A 16,062-nucleotide genomic window follows, 5' to 3' on the forward strand; every position below is an offset into this window, starting at 1 on the left:
ATGGGAATAATTTAATGGATAATTAAGCCAAAGGGAAGGTCAGTGGAGATCAGAGATGGAAACACACCAGTAGCAGCATTGGCCAAAACATTGCATTTGACTATATCTGAGAAACGAATTCTCTGTTTATTTAAGTTTGATTCTGTCACTTGAATCTGAAAGAGACATGTAATATGACGTCAGCAACAACAGGAGTACCAAGCATCTGGTATGGAGCTCATTGACAAGGTAGAAGAGTAAGATGACAGATAGGAAGCTTCAAGCACGCTCCTTACCATTAGCCACTGTCCTGGGAAAACATTTAACCTCCCTCAGCTCATTTTCTCACTTGAAAAAGGATGACTAGATGGCACCTGCAGTTCCCAGTGCCTTTCATGTTTATGAGTTAGTATATACTTAAATTTCTGTGCATGACTAAAAATACACCAAGTCAGAACTACCTTCCTGTTCTGTAAAAGGAGATACTTTCCTGCAACACAGTCATTTCTTCACAAGGTTCTTCATGAAGTAGGAAAAGAACACAGACAGTGAGTGTATTCCCAAAGCTCGAAGCCATAATATCTTTTCAAAATGAAAAGATATTAACTCCAGGAAAGGAATTAATGTACACAAGCTTGGCTGGTGGCACTGGTGGGTCCTTACCTGGGCATGGCCTAATGTTACACATGATGATTTCCACAGCATGCCCCTCACATGGCCGCCCGCCATGCTGAGCTGATGGGTTACTGCAAGTTCTGGTCCTGGTTTGATTGCCATGCCCACAGCTTCTTGTGCATTCTTCCCAGAAACTCCATTCTGACCAGTGACCATCCACTATAGGAAGGTGAAACCATTACACCATCAGGTGAATTCAAATGGCAAGCACTAACCCAGGGGGCAGCCCAAAGGCAAGAAACAGGAGTCTGAATCTATTAAACACTTTCAGGAGTATACCTGGACACAACTTATTTTGACACTGTCGTGTTTCTGAATCTGACCCTTGGCATGGCCTTCCACCATTGGCTGGAAGTGGGTTGTTGCACAGTCTGCTCCTCTTTTGGATGCCTTTTCCACAGGTGACACTGCAGGATCTCCAGGCAGACCACAGTGAAAACCCACCATGCACTGCAAATAAAACATTGCATGTTGTCTCAGGTTTGCAAGTGAAAGTATGTAAGTCTCATTTCATTGAAGTTACATACTGGGTGTAGAGTTGACTGTGATTTCTGGGGAGCAGCTATGGAAGCTTTCTTTTAGGGGTAAAATTAGTATCTAGAAATAAGAAAATAACTTAAGCAATTAAATTTCCTCTCCACACCTCTGCTGACTCATGTGGTCATGGCTAAGGGAAAAATAAGAGACAAAAAAACTTGTATATTGTTTAATCTTTATATATACATATACATATATATATATATATACACATCACTTTCTGAAATTTTTGCTTAATTTTGGATGAAAATGTACTTTAGGATTCTGAATTATTAGTACGGCATTTGGAGACTAATCTGTGTTGTTTTAACTCATTAGTTGATGAGCTAGAAGGAGACAAGGAATCTGAGCTATCTTGGGTTCTGTTTCCCACTCACCTTGGACTATGACAGGCACTCTGACAAGGACAGAGCCCATCAAGTTTCGGGCAACACATTCATATTCAGAGGTATCTTCCTTGCGAGCAGCAGTGATGTATAAGGAGCTGTTGGATAGCATGGTAAGTCGGTTATCCAAGGGAATGGGGTGCCCTTGGCGGGACCATGTGATGGTTGGCTGAGGTTCACCCATTGCTTGACAGTCCAATATGACTCTGCTACCAGCATCCACAATAGTTTCCATTGGCTCAAGAGTGATAATGGGAGGACCTGTAAGGAAAGTAGATAGTGGCTCTTAGTTGTTAAGGGGATATATTAATATTTTCTCTTATAAGATGTGGTGGTTTTATTTTAAAAAGAATGATAGTGCTTTGATATTGAGTACTATGGACTAAATAGAAGAGATGATGCATGTGGATTTTGAATTGGACAAATAAGGTGTGGGTTTGGATAATTCAATCACATGCAGATGAGAGAAAAGCTCTGATGGGAGGCAGTAGGGAGTGGGTGGTGATTTGTGTTTTATTTTTAGGACATTGACCTTGAGGTATCTGTGAGACACTAACATAAGCAGGCCTAGATGACAGGTAGATTCAGCTATAACCACAGAAAAATATATAAAACAAGTATAAAACAAATATGTCAAAATCGAGATGTAGGCAAGCAAAGTGGATCTGTCTTTTGTAATTGAATGAGATTGCTTCAAAAGAGAAAGTGGCATGGTAAAAAGATGGTGGGACACAGAAAGCATATGAGGGCACCAAGAGATGGGCAAAAGGCTGGTTTACAAATGATACAAAGAACTGACCACTGAGGAATTCACAGGAGAAGGAACAGGAATCCTAGTGACGAAAGGATGGAGTTTCGGGAGGAGGAAGAGGCTATCAGTATCTGGGCAGGAACAGCAAACCCAAGTGAAGTTCCTGGATGTAAAAGGAGTTGAATATGGCTGCAGGAAGGATGATTATCTTTGTATTGTTCTACATGCCTGTAAAAATGAACTCAGAAGAGGCTTTCCTGGGGAAGGTCATGAACCACATTTTCAAAATTGGGGACAATTGTTTAAGCAGGGAAAAGATACTTCCACTTGGTGACATATCTTGATGAGAGACACAGCATGGAGATAGACTTGGCTTTTTTATGACTAGGAAGGATGATTGACCCAGGGAGTAGAATAGTAGTTCACAAAGTTTTCAGTGCTTGCTAAAACCTGTGCTTTCCCTCCTCCCAAGAAATCTCAGCTGTCTTTATAGTTGAACAAGTGAGTGGAGGGCAACAAGAACATTGTGGAAAAGGAGAACCATGGGATAACAACATAGTAATAGTGACTCTGAACTAGGAGGGGCTGGACTTGCCCAGTGACAGGAGAAGGAGTGTTAGATACTTCAGCATGGTGGAGGTCTATTTTAGTGTGCCTTACTATCCAAGTATAAAACAAATATGAAAGCAAGCACATTTTGCTGTTAATACTTATATGCTAGTGTTTTATAATACATTACTGTCATGTCTTTGAGAAAAGCCATTTCCCCACCTTAGCTCTGCTGTCTCAGCAACTGTCCCATGGCACCTTGCTTTTCTATATGTACCATGTAGAACCATACCACCAATTCACCTTTCAATCAGTGTTCACATCTATACAGAAATGGCCCCTGCTTTCATTTACTTCTCTTATTTAGATAATATTATGCATTTTGAAACTGATGCCAAATACATCAGGTTTCTCCTTCACACTAAATGCCAATAAAGTTACTAAGTAAGCTTGTCTGTTGATGATACCATGGCCAAGGAAACCATGCAGATAAACTTAAAATCTTAATTCAGATACTGTAGATATTTTTGATGTCTATAAAGCTATAATGTAATATAAATATAAAATTCTGTGTGTGCATATTTTATGGTCAAATAAAGAACAACATTTACATCATCATCAGTCAAATGTAAACATTTTATCTAGATGAAAACACTGCTCTGTGCTTTGATCTTAATGTCAATTATATTTTCGGCCTTTTTATGTTAGGGGTTGAAAGGATTCACTGTCAGGATTTGTATGTTAGCTGATATGATGATACTTTTCTTGAACTGGGTCAGCGGAGCCTGCCATGTTTCTCTTGTCTTGGAAGCTCTGATTTCTAATGTCATTTACTGAGGGGCTCCTCGAAGAGTAAAGAATCCCACTTAGAATACACAGCTATTTCATGGAAGAGGTCTGCCAATCCACCCTCCTGAGCACCTTTACTCGTTATTTTTAATAACATATTTCCTTTAATTGAAAGTAGACTTTGTATCCAATAATATATTTAGTACACATTTTAAAAGCACATAAAATGACCTATCTGTAAGGGTGGGACAAAAGTCTGGTGAACCACAGAGGGCACTCTCTGTTGTCAAAGGGTTGGCCACTGGGAACTTGTCAAAGGGTTTGCCACCAGGACACCGTGACTGTAAACTGTGGGTGTTAGATAAGAGCAGGAAAGGATTCTACACAAGTATTTTGGTGTTATGGCTCATGTCCACTGCTCCATTATCACCAGGAAAGGAAACTAGACACACTGTGAAAGTTACTGTTCAAGAACATGTTGTAAGTTTAAAGGAAATTGCCCTTCCCTATTAGGCTACATTCCTGCTGTTGTGTTAGCTGGAGACTGACGGAACAGCTTACTTTGCAGAGTCAGGCTCATGCTGCGCTCCACCACCCCGGCCTCGTTGGCAGCTACACATGTATAGTCACCAGCATCTTCATTCTATGGAAATAAGGGTGTTTATGAGAACAGGGGTCTGCAGGGCTTTTCACTTTTCAGTGTGATAGTTTATTTGGAATTTCAGCTTTGGGAAAGCATTTTAATGGAAATAGAAAACTTTACCTATGTCTAAGCTCATAGCTAGGTAGGTTGAAAAATGAGAGGAAGAACAGGAATGGGAGAACAAAAAAGAAATTCCAAAATTAAATTTTTTTTTGTATCATATTGAGTCCCAGGAACTCTAAGTAAAAAATAGCATCATTTTATAACCACCTCTTTAAAATTATAAAAGAAAAGTATAAATGCTACGATTATGGCCATCTTAAAATCCATTAAACCAGCCAGTAAAAATTAATCAATACCGAGTTCTTTCTAACTGTTGTTTTTGAAAATGTATCAAGCTGGATTCTTAGGGAGTTTGAGATTATGAAAAATGAAATGAATTTACTTGTATTAATAAATTATAGACTTTCATATGTGCTTAGCTTTAAGTTTCAGTATATGATACATATGAAGGTTTCTAGTAGGCAGCTAAAAGTCCTAGAGCTGAGGCTACATATTTAGGACTATGAAGGTGTATAATTAAAAGACTTTGCAGCAATGTTAACTATGGTATTCAAAGAGTCATGGAAGTTTGAGAAATAGTAATATTTGTGTAGAAAGAAAAGGGACCAATGAAGAAAACTGAGACTTATTATTACATCAATTAAAATGAGGGGAAACATATCAAAACTGAAGTATTAACCAACAACAGCAGTTAACATTAAAAAATAAGGAAAATAAAGCCCAAGAAAGGCCCACTGGATTAGGTAAAGATATATTTTAATTAAGAATAAAAGCAACTAAGAGGGCTCACTGAGTGTGAATTAGTGAACTACTTGTACACTAGTTAGGTAAATGTTTAGATAAATCACTCTTTATATCCCTTTCCTGAATAAGAAATCACTATGAAAACCTTGTATATTTATTACTTTCCTGATGAAATTTAACCTATAATTTACTTATGCTTATAAATTTTTGAACTTCTTGTTCTAAAATAGATTTGAGAAGTACATATCCTAATATTAAATAATAAATCAATGATTAGGGAAAAAAACAACAAAAATTACCTTATTGCCTATATTTACTTGAAAGAATAGCAGTATCAATTTATACTATTTTTTTCATAGTTTCAAAAGAATTTAGTTGCTGGATGAAATAATGTTACACATACAATGGAACAGTGTTCATCCATAATAAAGGCTAGATCATTATAATAAGTGTCACATATCGGGTACAGAAAAACAAGTATAGTGTGATTACACTCAGAGGAAATATGCCAAATTGAGAGTAGAATGTTGGGTACCAGAGGCTGGGGGGCAGGGGAGTGAGGAGGAGGAGGGAGTGATGAAAAACCATGATGATTGGGTACTTGGTTATGGTTTGGAAATGTGAATGATCCTGGTGTTTTATTGCACAGCAAAGTAATTTCAGATACAAACAAAACTTCAAGAACCTCATGCACACATATACCAGTTAAAACATACATATAAAATACTTAATTTTAATTAACAAATTAAAAAAGGGACATACTGGCTTAGTTTTCACAACGATTTGAGAAGATAGTAGAAGAATTTTTCCCATCTACGATGAGCACTGACACAAGGCATAACAATGTAGATAGTGTCAACAACTGCAGTGAGACTTACCACAGTACCATAGATGGCCAAGGAACCATTACCCAGCTGTTGGATTCTGTGGCTAGTTTCTATGTCTGTCCCTTTTCGGCTCCACTGGATAGTTGGGACAGGGTCTCCTCTCACCTCACAGTTTAGGATTGCATTGCCGCCAAGTGGTTCAATCCAGTTAGAGGGATAATCACCTTTGAAGACCGGGGGCTCTGGGGAATACCATAACACAGGTAGGAAGGAAAAGATGGTGCTGAGCTCCTGTGTGACTTTTCACCTACATAGACATATCACTTAGCAACCAAGGGGGAAGCCACTTTAAAACGTCATGGGTTTTCCAGAACCATCACTGTTTTCAACCACCAGGTAATATTGCCAATTTCAGTCCTCACATGGGGACTACCCCACTTTATTATCTTTTTCTTATTTTGTGTGTGTTGTGCATATATGTGCATGTGAACATATGTGTGAAGGTGCTCTTGTGGTTGTGTGGTGTGTGTGTGTGTGTGTGTGTGTGAGCCCAAAATTGATCTAATGGGTCTTCCTCGTTCACTCACCACTTCATGTATTGATGCAGAATCTTTTTCTTAACTGAGAACTCAATAATCCCAGCTAAACAGACTATCTAGCCAGTTTCCCTCGGAATCTTTTGTCTGTCTCCTGAGTGCTGGGCTTGTAGGTGGCTGACAAATCTGCTTGGGGCATCCAAGCTCACACTCTAGTGCTTGAAGCACAAGCTCTCTATCCCCAGATCCATCTCTCCAGCCCCTTTCTGCCTTTGAGTTGAAACTCACTTTTATTTTTACTTTTCTTATGAATCTGTATGCGTTTGTGACCTTGGTATAGTAAACTGCAGTCATGTTGTATTACTTCATAGCGAGGAAACAAACTTTCATTATGAATAAGTCACAAAGGGAACACGGAACACTTTTTACCTACCTTTCACGTAAACAAACCCAATAGCTTTCACAAAGCCAACGCTGTTCTCCGCTGTACACACGTAAGTGCCCGAGTCCTCCGTTGACACCTTTTCAATAACAAGTTCACTGTGTCCATTGACACTGTCAAAGTGGGCTGAGGAAACAGATTAGGAAACAACACAGATGCCTCTCAGTGACCTAGGAAAATGTCACAGCAGCATAATATTTTTCAGGTTAGATTTATGAGCAAGTCAGCAATTGAACCGTAACTGGACAAGAGAGCCCTTACCACAGAGCCTCCCTTGAGCTATTTACTATGTCTATAGTCACTCATTTGAAGAACCCAAACAGCCCATGGAACAGGAAAAGAGAAGGAAAACAAACATCTCTCAGAAGTATTTTGAAGTGTTCCTTTCATCTCAGCCTGTTGCTTAAAGGGTGCTCTCGATGGCTCCGAGTTTCAGGAACCTTTCCTTCAGAAACATGGCATTTTCCATTCCATCTATCTCACCACCAGTTTTCTTCCCAAACAATTTACATCAATGGTGGGCACACCTTTTCAGTTGTAACTCAACTCGCTTGGCAGGTTGAAGGGACATTATGAAAATATATCCCTGGTAGGTTACAACAACATCATGATCAAATCTAAAATAACTTAAACTTCCCCGTAAATCATAACTGCTGAGGATGTAAATATTTACAAAGCAGCTATAATATTTGGATGCAAACTTAATATGAGCATGCTAAACTTAAAACAACCCATCCTAAATAACCTGCCACCTGATTATGTATGGCTACTTTGTATTCATTCTCTCACTTATTTTTAAAGAATTTATTCAACTGTATTAGGTGAAAAACTAAGTTTAAAAATGCAAACAACAGAATTGGCATTTGTCTGTAGAGTTCTGCTTTTTAGACATTGTTTTTTTCCTGTCAAGGTATAGTATATTATTACTGAGAAGATAAAGTGAATGAATGTCAACCATTCACATAATTCATTATGACAGAAAAATCTCAAGCTGTTACAGCTTCTCTAGTAAGGCATTTGGTAGATGCAAGTCATAGCTCTGAGAACAGGGCAACCATTCCTTACTGATAGTTCCTTTGCATCCATTATTGATAGCATCTTCCATGATGAAATCAAGCAAGTGTACACACACATGTATATGCATGTGACAACAGTGAAAAGAAGGACATGAATTTGAAAGAGAACAAGGAAATGTATAAGAGAGGGTTTGGAGGGAGGGGGAAATGATGTAATTATATTATAATCTCAAAAAAACCCTACATAAGTAAATAGACATGTGTCTTCCAGGGATGTGCACTCTGGGGTTAGGCACTAACTTAATACTAGAATACACAGGGCTAGATATTTGCTGTGTCGATTAACATCTTTTTAGAGGTTTATTCACCCAATGAGGAGCACTGTGTTCTGTGAGATAAGTGAATTTACAAGTGTCTAACAGCAGCCCCTTAACCCATTGATGAGCAATACAGGGGGTGGGGGGCATCAGAAGTTTAGATGCCTAAGATACAACACTGTCTCCTTTTTGGCCGAGGGTTGTGTTGTTGTAAAAATTTGTACTTATATCATAGAATGTATAGTTTTGTAACCCACTTATCCTTTGAAAAGAATGAACAGTGTGTCTGTGCTTAGAAAAAGCACAGACTTTTATAGAATGTAATTATTTTTGACTCTACTTATTTGCTTTATTTAGTGTTGACATCTCCCATAGCACAGGCTGACCTCCAGCTCACCAAGTAGTTGAAGATGACCTTGAACTCCTTCCTGATTTCCCTGCCTCCATCTCTCAAGTGTAGGGATTGCAGGTGTTCTACAACTTCCAGTCATTTTACAGAACAGAAAGAATTAACTCTTTACCAGTAATCCCTTAATGACCTCCAACAGAACATAGAGACTGGGCCACACTGCTGAATGGATGCACACATTAAAATATTAAGAATTGGTTCACCAACCTGGAATAATATTGTTATTGAAGGTCCATGTCAGTTTGGGCAATGGGGTGCCATTGGCTTTACAACTTAACCGTAGCTGTTCTCCTTTGTTTAATGACAGGTCGCCAGGAAGTTCAGTGAAAGTGGGGAGGGAATGAACAGTCAGTGTTATAGTATGTGTATCTTCACCAGCAGCATTGTTGGCAACACATGTGTAGGAGCCAGAGTCCTCCAGCTAAATAAACAAAACAGTTTTCCAAGTGTTAATAGATTACAGCCTCCTACACAAAATTCTAGCACTTGTTCACCCAAGGAGCTTGTTTACCTAATGGCAATGTAAATTTCCATTTTTTTAAGCATAAATCATCAAGCAAGATTTTGCACACTGTAATTCAAAATGTATGTATTTAAACATAAACCCCATACCATACAGAACTACAACATTTACTTCATAAGATCTTAGAAAACACCACAGGGTCTGCTGCTCCACACTGTACTAAAGGACAAAGAACCCCAAAGGATCTTGGCATCCTGACAACATAGGGCCTTCTGAGTAATATGATCAGAGATCCAAACCATCACAGGACATGGTGGGATGGAGGCCAACGTTCCCTGTAATGTTGGAGTCTCCCTTGCTGAGTCTTATGGTCAACTTGGTCATGCTTGTACTTGACACACCGGCAGTACTGAACTTGAGTGTCTTCACTTGGCTGTCACTCTGGTAGTTTCTCAGCTAACACTCTGCTTGCTGTTTCTCCATGAATCGCTGTGGCTTCCCCTTAACATCAGTGTCTTCATGCTGACTTGTGAAGGACTCAGTCTCTGGTCTTCTTTTAGTCTCTTTCTGTACTCAGACCCTTGAGGATCTCATCTTGTATCATGGCTTTAAATGCCACTTAAATGCTGATAATTTTCAGTGTCTCAAGCCAGATTTATTTCAAAATTCTTGTTCTGGTTTCTGCTTGGATAACTGGTAGACATCTGATGGCTGCAGGTGCAATGGGATTGGTCGAGGTATTGGCATTGCTCCTTTTCTTGTCACTCACAGCCACCTGCATTTTCACTGAGGGCTGTGAGCTCCCCATTGCTCAGACTTTTGGACTGATATATTTGAGTCCTCCTTTATTTTCACCTTCTCCCATATTCATATTTCAAAGCATATGCAGAACCCCAACTTCTCACTCTACTAAAATTCAGCAATGAGTTCTGTCATCTGATTTCTGACCCTACTCCCCACATCTTTCTGCTTCTACTCTTGCATCCACCCCTACTATCCCTTTTCATTATCACTACTGTGCTTTCTAGCATTATATCAACTAGACACAGGCTAGAGCCCTGTGAAGGGAGGGAACTTCACTTGAGAAAAATGCCACATAAGATCCAGGTGTAGAGCATTTTCTTAATTAGAGATTGATTGGGGGAGGGATAAGCCTATTGTAGTGGTGCCAATCCTGGACTTGTGGCCTTGGGTTCTATGTGAAAGCAGTTTGAGCAAGCTATGGTGAGGAAGCCAGTAAGCAGTACCCCTTCATGGCCTCTGCATCAGCTCCTTCCTCCAGGGTCCTGCCCTTTTTGAGTTCTTGTTCTGACTTCCTTGGATGATGTAGTGATGAGGAAGCATGGGCCAAATAAACCTTTTCCTCCCTAATGTTTTCTTCACATGGTGTTTTATGACAGCAATAGTAACTCTGACCAAGACAATGACTGAGTCTAATTCTTCAAAAACATAGAACAAATAATATCATTCTCCTGCTGAAACCTGAAAGGAATTCTGATTTTCACTATGAGAAGGAAGAATCCTTGTTTTGTTATCTCCACGATGGTACCTGGTATGGCCTAAATTTTTCTCTGATTCCTTTTCTCATTCTCTTTTTTTTACTTTTACTGGCTATCAGTTCCTCAAACATACCTGTCTCATTCTCACTTTAGTTTTTTGATGTTTCTCAGTGTGGAAATAAACCCAGTTTCTCAAAGAGAAGGTGCTTAATAAATATAAGATGAGTTGGTTCAATGTGTCCAAAGGCACTGAGGTTATGTTTATATTACTGACTGTTTTATCCTGGTATAAACTATTATGATTTTTTTTAAACCTGAAACACCAAAGAATTGGAAATATAACATTTATCACCATTCAGTATAGAAACAATCTAAGTTTGGTTGCATAATTTTGTTTTCAATGAAAACTTAACACATACCACTAACTGTCCCAGCTTGTGACAACATAAGTTAAAAATCTGCTTTTATGGAAATAAAGTATTAAACATTTAGTTCTTATATATCATTTACAAAAAGAATTCTAAGTATTACTTAAGACTCCCATCTATTATGTATAAGGTACCTTATTGATGGGATCTTTTAAACACATCTGAGGCACTGTCCCCCAGGTTTTATACATTTTCCCCCTAAAGGTCTAGACAAATAATTGCATCCAAAAGCAGATTTCTTAAGTACAATCACATTGGAAATCAAGCTGTTTCTGCTTGATGGCAAATGTTCTACAGACCCCCAAAGAGGATGCCTGAGGCCATTAAACATCTCATTTGCATAGCTCCATAGAGTTTCCACTTTTAAGTCAATTATTAGCAAGGGTTATTTAAAAACCTACATAGAGAAAAACTTTTTTGGCATTTTCTTTTTTTCTAATTATAAAATTATATATATATATAATATACATATAATTTTACATAACATCTACAGTTCCTCTTCACCTTCCCCTCCTCCATCTACCCCCTCCCCCAACCCACCCCATCCATTCTTCAGAAATGGTAAGGCAGGACCAACCCAACCCCCCAGCCCCCACCCCTTTGAGCATCTAGGCTGAGTAAGGCATCTTCCCACATCCACAGGAGTGTCTTCCATCTCACCCTCCTGACACATAGTTATAAGCACCAAGACCAGCACAACCACTTAGAATTTTTCCACACAAATTAAACAACCATGTTAGGAGGAGGCTACTTAATAGTTTCAGCTCTTTTGTTATACACACTTCTAATTCCAAGCATATAAAATGAAATGCAAGGAAAATTAATATTCTGATGAATTTATAGGACTATTTCCTTTCAGTAGTAAAGGAAATACTTCTGAACTAAATTGAAAAAAAATAGAAGGAGGTGAATTAATTACCTCCTGTCTGTATTCATATCAATTAAACTTACCACAACATTTTCCAAGATGAGTTCTCCATATGGTTGGGCTGTGTATTTCCCTAGCAAGTTGGCTATAAGAACACTGTCTTTTTCCCAGTGAATTGCAGGCGTGGGGATTCCCTCAGCAACACATGGGAGAACAGCTTGAGAGTTCTCATTGACCGTGTAGTGTACTTCCCTACTTTGGATCCTAGGAGGTACTATGAAGAATTTAAAGACAGACACCCAGAAAATTGAGTTCACACTGAGAAATCAACACATAAAACACCCCTTTGAGGGTGACTTTGCTAGGAATAAGGCAAAAGCAAAAACTATTAAGAAGTCTATTATTGGATGAAATCAACAAATTCTTAAATAATATTTCCTATTTATTCTTTGAAAATTTCACACACATATACAATGTATCTTAATCAGGTCTATTCTTCTTGCCCTGTGCAACTCCTCCCCACATCTGCCCAGCACATCTCCCTCCAAACTTCATGTCCTCTTTCTTTCCTTTTATTGAAAATAGATCTTTTTTCTCACATAGCATATTGTGATTACAGTTTCCCTTCCCTCTACTCCTTCCAAGTCCTCCCCATCTCCCTTCCCATCGGGACCCACTCTCCTTTTGTCATTCAGTAGAAAACAAACAGGCTTCTTAGGAATAATAAAATAATAAAACAAAAACACACTGGAATTGGACAGAACAAGCAAACAGGAAGAAAAGAGAGTAAAAGAATCAAAGACTCACTCATTCACAAACTCAGGAATCCCATAGAAACACCAAACTGGAAGCCATAATATATATGCTGAGGACACACCATACAGGCTGTGTGCATGATGTCTCAGTCTTTGTGAATTTATATGTGCGTTGATCATATTGATTTAGAAGGCCTTGTTTTCTTGGTGACCTCCATCTGCTCTGGCTCTTATGCTCTTGTTATCTATCTATCTACCTATCTTCTACCTAACTTATCTAAATATTATTTTTTAACTCACTGAGTTATTGACTGTTGCCCATAAGTGCATGGTTTTGTGGACGCGAACATTCACTGGGGCATGAAAAACCCACTAGTGACCACCCCACGAAAGAAAATTAACTCTTTCTCTCCCAGCAGCCATCAACTGCCAATGGCTCCTCATCTGGGGGTGAGGCATAGTGGTCATTCCTCACCCATGTTAGAATTTTTAACTGTCTTTATCTTGTGCATGTCATTCCCTATTTTATTTTAAATTTATGTTTTATTTATTCTTTGGAAATCTTGCACAATATTTCAATCATATTCACCCTCCTTTTCAAGCTCATCCCATATCCTTTCCTCCCTATCTACTCATCCAACTTCATGCTCTCCCCTCCTTAAAAAACAAAACAAAGAAAAACTAAGAAGCATAACAGCAAGAAGAAAAACTTCATGGAGTCCAGTTTATGCAGGGTGACTACTTCCATGTACGGGGCCCACTCTGGTAGGGGCTACAGGCACACACTTGTTTACTTTTCTTGTTCTGTAAAATGGGGTCTCTTATAGTACAAGTTCATCTCAAACTCATTAGAAGTCAAGGATTTGAACTCTTGATTCTCTCACCTAGCTTTTCAGGAGCTCGAATTTCAGGCCAGTGCTACCACACCTTTCTCATAGTGGCTTTCTTTTAGTTTTATTTTTTTATCTGTTTGATATAAAAATTTAAGCCTATGGTCATATATGGTACTTTTAATATCTATGCCTAATTTTAGAAATAGTTTATGAATAATTTTTAAAATAAATCATATCAAAATAAATATATCAAGACTACTTGTTAGCTAGAAGGACTGTGGTTATGTTCACCAAAAAGTGTCTGCCCTTATTATATACCTTGGTGCACATGTATTGAGGCTTGCATTATAAAAATGTATTAATGGTTTTGTTGCTACTTGACACATGAACAATTTTGATAATATGTCTACAAATATTTGAAAAGAACAACTTTTTTCCTTGAACAAGTTTTGTACTTAAAGATTAAATGTACAAACATGAGTTTAATAGACAAACAGCAAGGTTATTTGGAAACTCATTTTGAACTTAACTATATTAATTATTTAGTTAAAAAGAATTCTACTTGAAATAATCATTCTTGCTATAAAATTGCAAAGTCAGATGCATTTGAAAAATAAAGATTTTACAAATTTTTAATAAAATAAAAAGCAAAAGCCACTTATTTAAAAAGTATTCCAGAAAATAACAGTTGGAGAAAGCTTAATTTGCTATTGTTTCCTGCCAGTGACACTAACAGAGAGTTTGTCATTAGTCTCGAAACATACAATAAAGCTAACATTTTAATGCTGGTATTTATTTTTACTTTTAAAATACATATTAAAGATTATCTTATGTGCATGAGTACTTTGCTTACATGTGTGTCTGTGTGCCATATTTATGCCTAGTGCCCATGGAGTCAGAAGAAGGTGTTGGGTCCCCTGATCCGGCATCATAAACTACTTTGAGCTGCCAAGTGGGTGCTGGGGATTTAACCAGGGTCCTCTAGAAGAGCAGTTAGTACTTTTAATGTCTGAGCTATCTCTCCACTTCAGTAATACTGATTTTTAGATATTTTGTTACATATCTTGATACAAAGAAAAGAAAAAGGAATGGATAGATGAATGTTGCACCACTTTAAAATAATGAATCAAATGAATCTTTGGTTCTTGTGAGGTTCAAACTGCATGTGTTATCTAGGACATATGCTTATTATTTTTGAGCCCAAATGATTTGAAGCTTCAAGAAGTGAAGCAGAAGAGACACAGAACACACATGATTGCCACATAAGCAGGGCAACACCAATAGTCCAGTATGACGGGAGAGTCAGTCACACACTGAGTTTTCTGGAAACGTTGATATCATCTCTTGCACAGATGTGTGCACACACAAGCAAATGCAGCTTGGATACACAGACTTGAAAATCAAGCACACAGGCACTCTTCTCCACACACACTCTGGTTTTGACTTCTATCACATTTGTTCCTGCTGATTTCTTCTCATGGCACAGTGGTACAACAGATGGAAACAAAGCATGTCAAACAACCTACCATGGACAGTGAGGGTGGTGCTCATGCTGCTTGACCCTGCCGCGTTAGCTGCCATGCATGTGTAATGACCAGCATCATCAGGCTGAGCAAATGCTATCTGTAGAGCACCTGAATTCAAGATGCGCTGGCGGATGGATTCAGTAAGTGCATGCCCATCTTTATGCCACGTAATGTCAGGTGGTGGGAAGCCCTCTGCTTCACACAGTAGAGAGACAGGTTTATCCACATCAACAACATATTCCTTCTGATGAGAACGAATGGCTGGAGGAACTAAACAACAGAAGGTACAAACTGAGTGCATAGATTATCTCCCATAGCCCTGTTGCAGTAAAGTAACATCTCAAGGAAATAAAGCCCCATGTCTTCTAGACTGCCAGAATCCAACACTGTAGTTTGGTTTTGTCTGGAACATTAAAATTCATGACCTTATTTCAGAAAACTGGTTTTTATTAATTAACAAATTAAGCAGTAGTTGATTTTAAATGAGACACACATACATTCATGAGGGTTTGGAAGAGTCTCATCAGAACAGTGTTTCAGAGAGTCATGTGGGTCTAATTCAGTGCCATGTCAATAGGTTCAGCTTGTTTTGCTTGTTAAAAACCCCATTAAAAAGACTTGATAAATGCCCTTAGTAGTTAAGGGTACTTGCTGCTATTGCAGAGGATCAGTTTCTACCACCCACATCGGACTGCTCACAATTGTTTCTAACTCCAGCTCCATGGAATCTGAAACCTTGTTCTGGCTTCTGTGGGCATCAGTACTCATGTGCACATACCCACAGACAGACAAACAGGCAGAGACTGACAGGCTAACACACACACAAACACACAAAATGAAATTAATATGCTAACTCATACAGCCATTTTGGAGATCAGTATGGCGGTTCCTCAAGAAAAAGGGAATTAGTATACCACAGGACCCAGCAATCCTCCTCCTTGGCATATACCCAAATGATCTACATCCATGCAACAAAGATATCTATCTGTTCAACTATGTTCATAGCAGCACTATTTGTAATAGCAAG

At 38.5% G+C, this 16,062-nt stretch overlaps 1 protein-coding gene across 1 annotated transcript in view; it reads right to left on the reverse strand.

The window, feature by feature from the left end:
- Hmcn1 (hemicentin 1) overlaps window positions 1–16,062 on the reverse strand; it is a 429,789-nt gene that overhangs the window by 40,128 nt on the left and 373,599 nt on the right. Inside the window, exons 81-89 of the mRNA XM_051185954.1 lie at window positions 15,036–15,305; window positions 12,005–12,195; window positions 8,871–9,084; window positions 6,913–7,047; window positions 5,995–6,185; window positions 4,228–4,309; window positions 1,569–1,838; window positions 934–1,104; window positions 643–813 (exon numbers count right to left, since the gene is read on the reverse strand). Of these exons, the coding sequence (XP_051041911.1) occupies window positions 643–813; window positions 934–1,104; window positions 1,569–1,838; window positions 4,228–4,309; window positions 5,995–6,185; window positions 6,913–7,047; window positions 8,871–9,084; window positions 12,005–12,195; window positions 15,036–15,305 (1,695 nt within the window). The remainder of the gene's footprint in view (window positions 1–642; window positions 814–933; window positions 1,105–1,568; window positions 1,839–4,227; window positions 4,310–5,994; window positions 6,186–6,912; window positions 7,048–8,870; window positions 9,085–12,004; window positions 12,196–15,035; window positions 15,306–16,062) is intronic.

This window comes from Phodopus roborovskii, unplaced genomic scaffold (genome assembly GCF_943737965.1).
Source record: "Phodopus roborovskii unplaced genomic scaffold, PHOROB, whole genome shotgun sequence".
Lineage (NCBI taxonomy): Eukaryota > Metazoa > Chordata > Mammalia > Rodentia > Cricetidae > Phodopus > Phodopus roborovskii.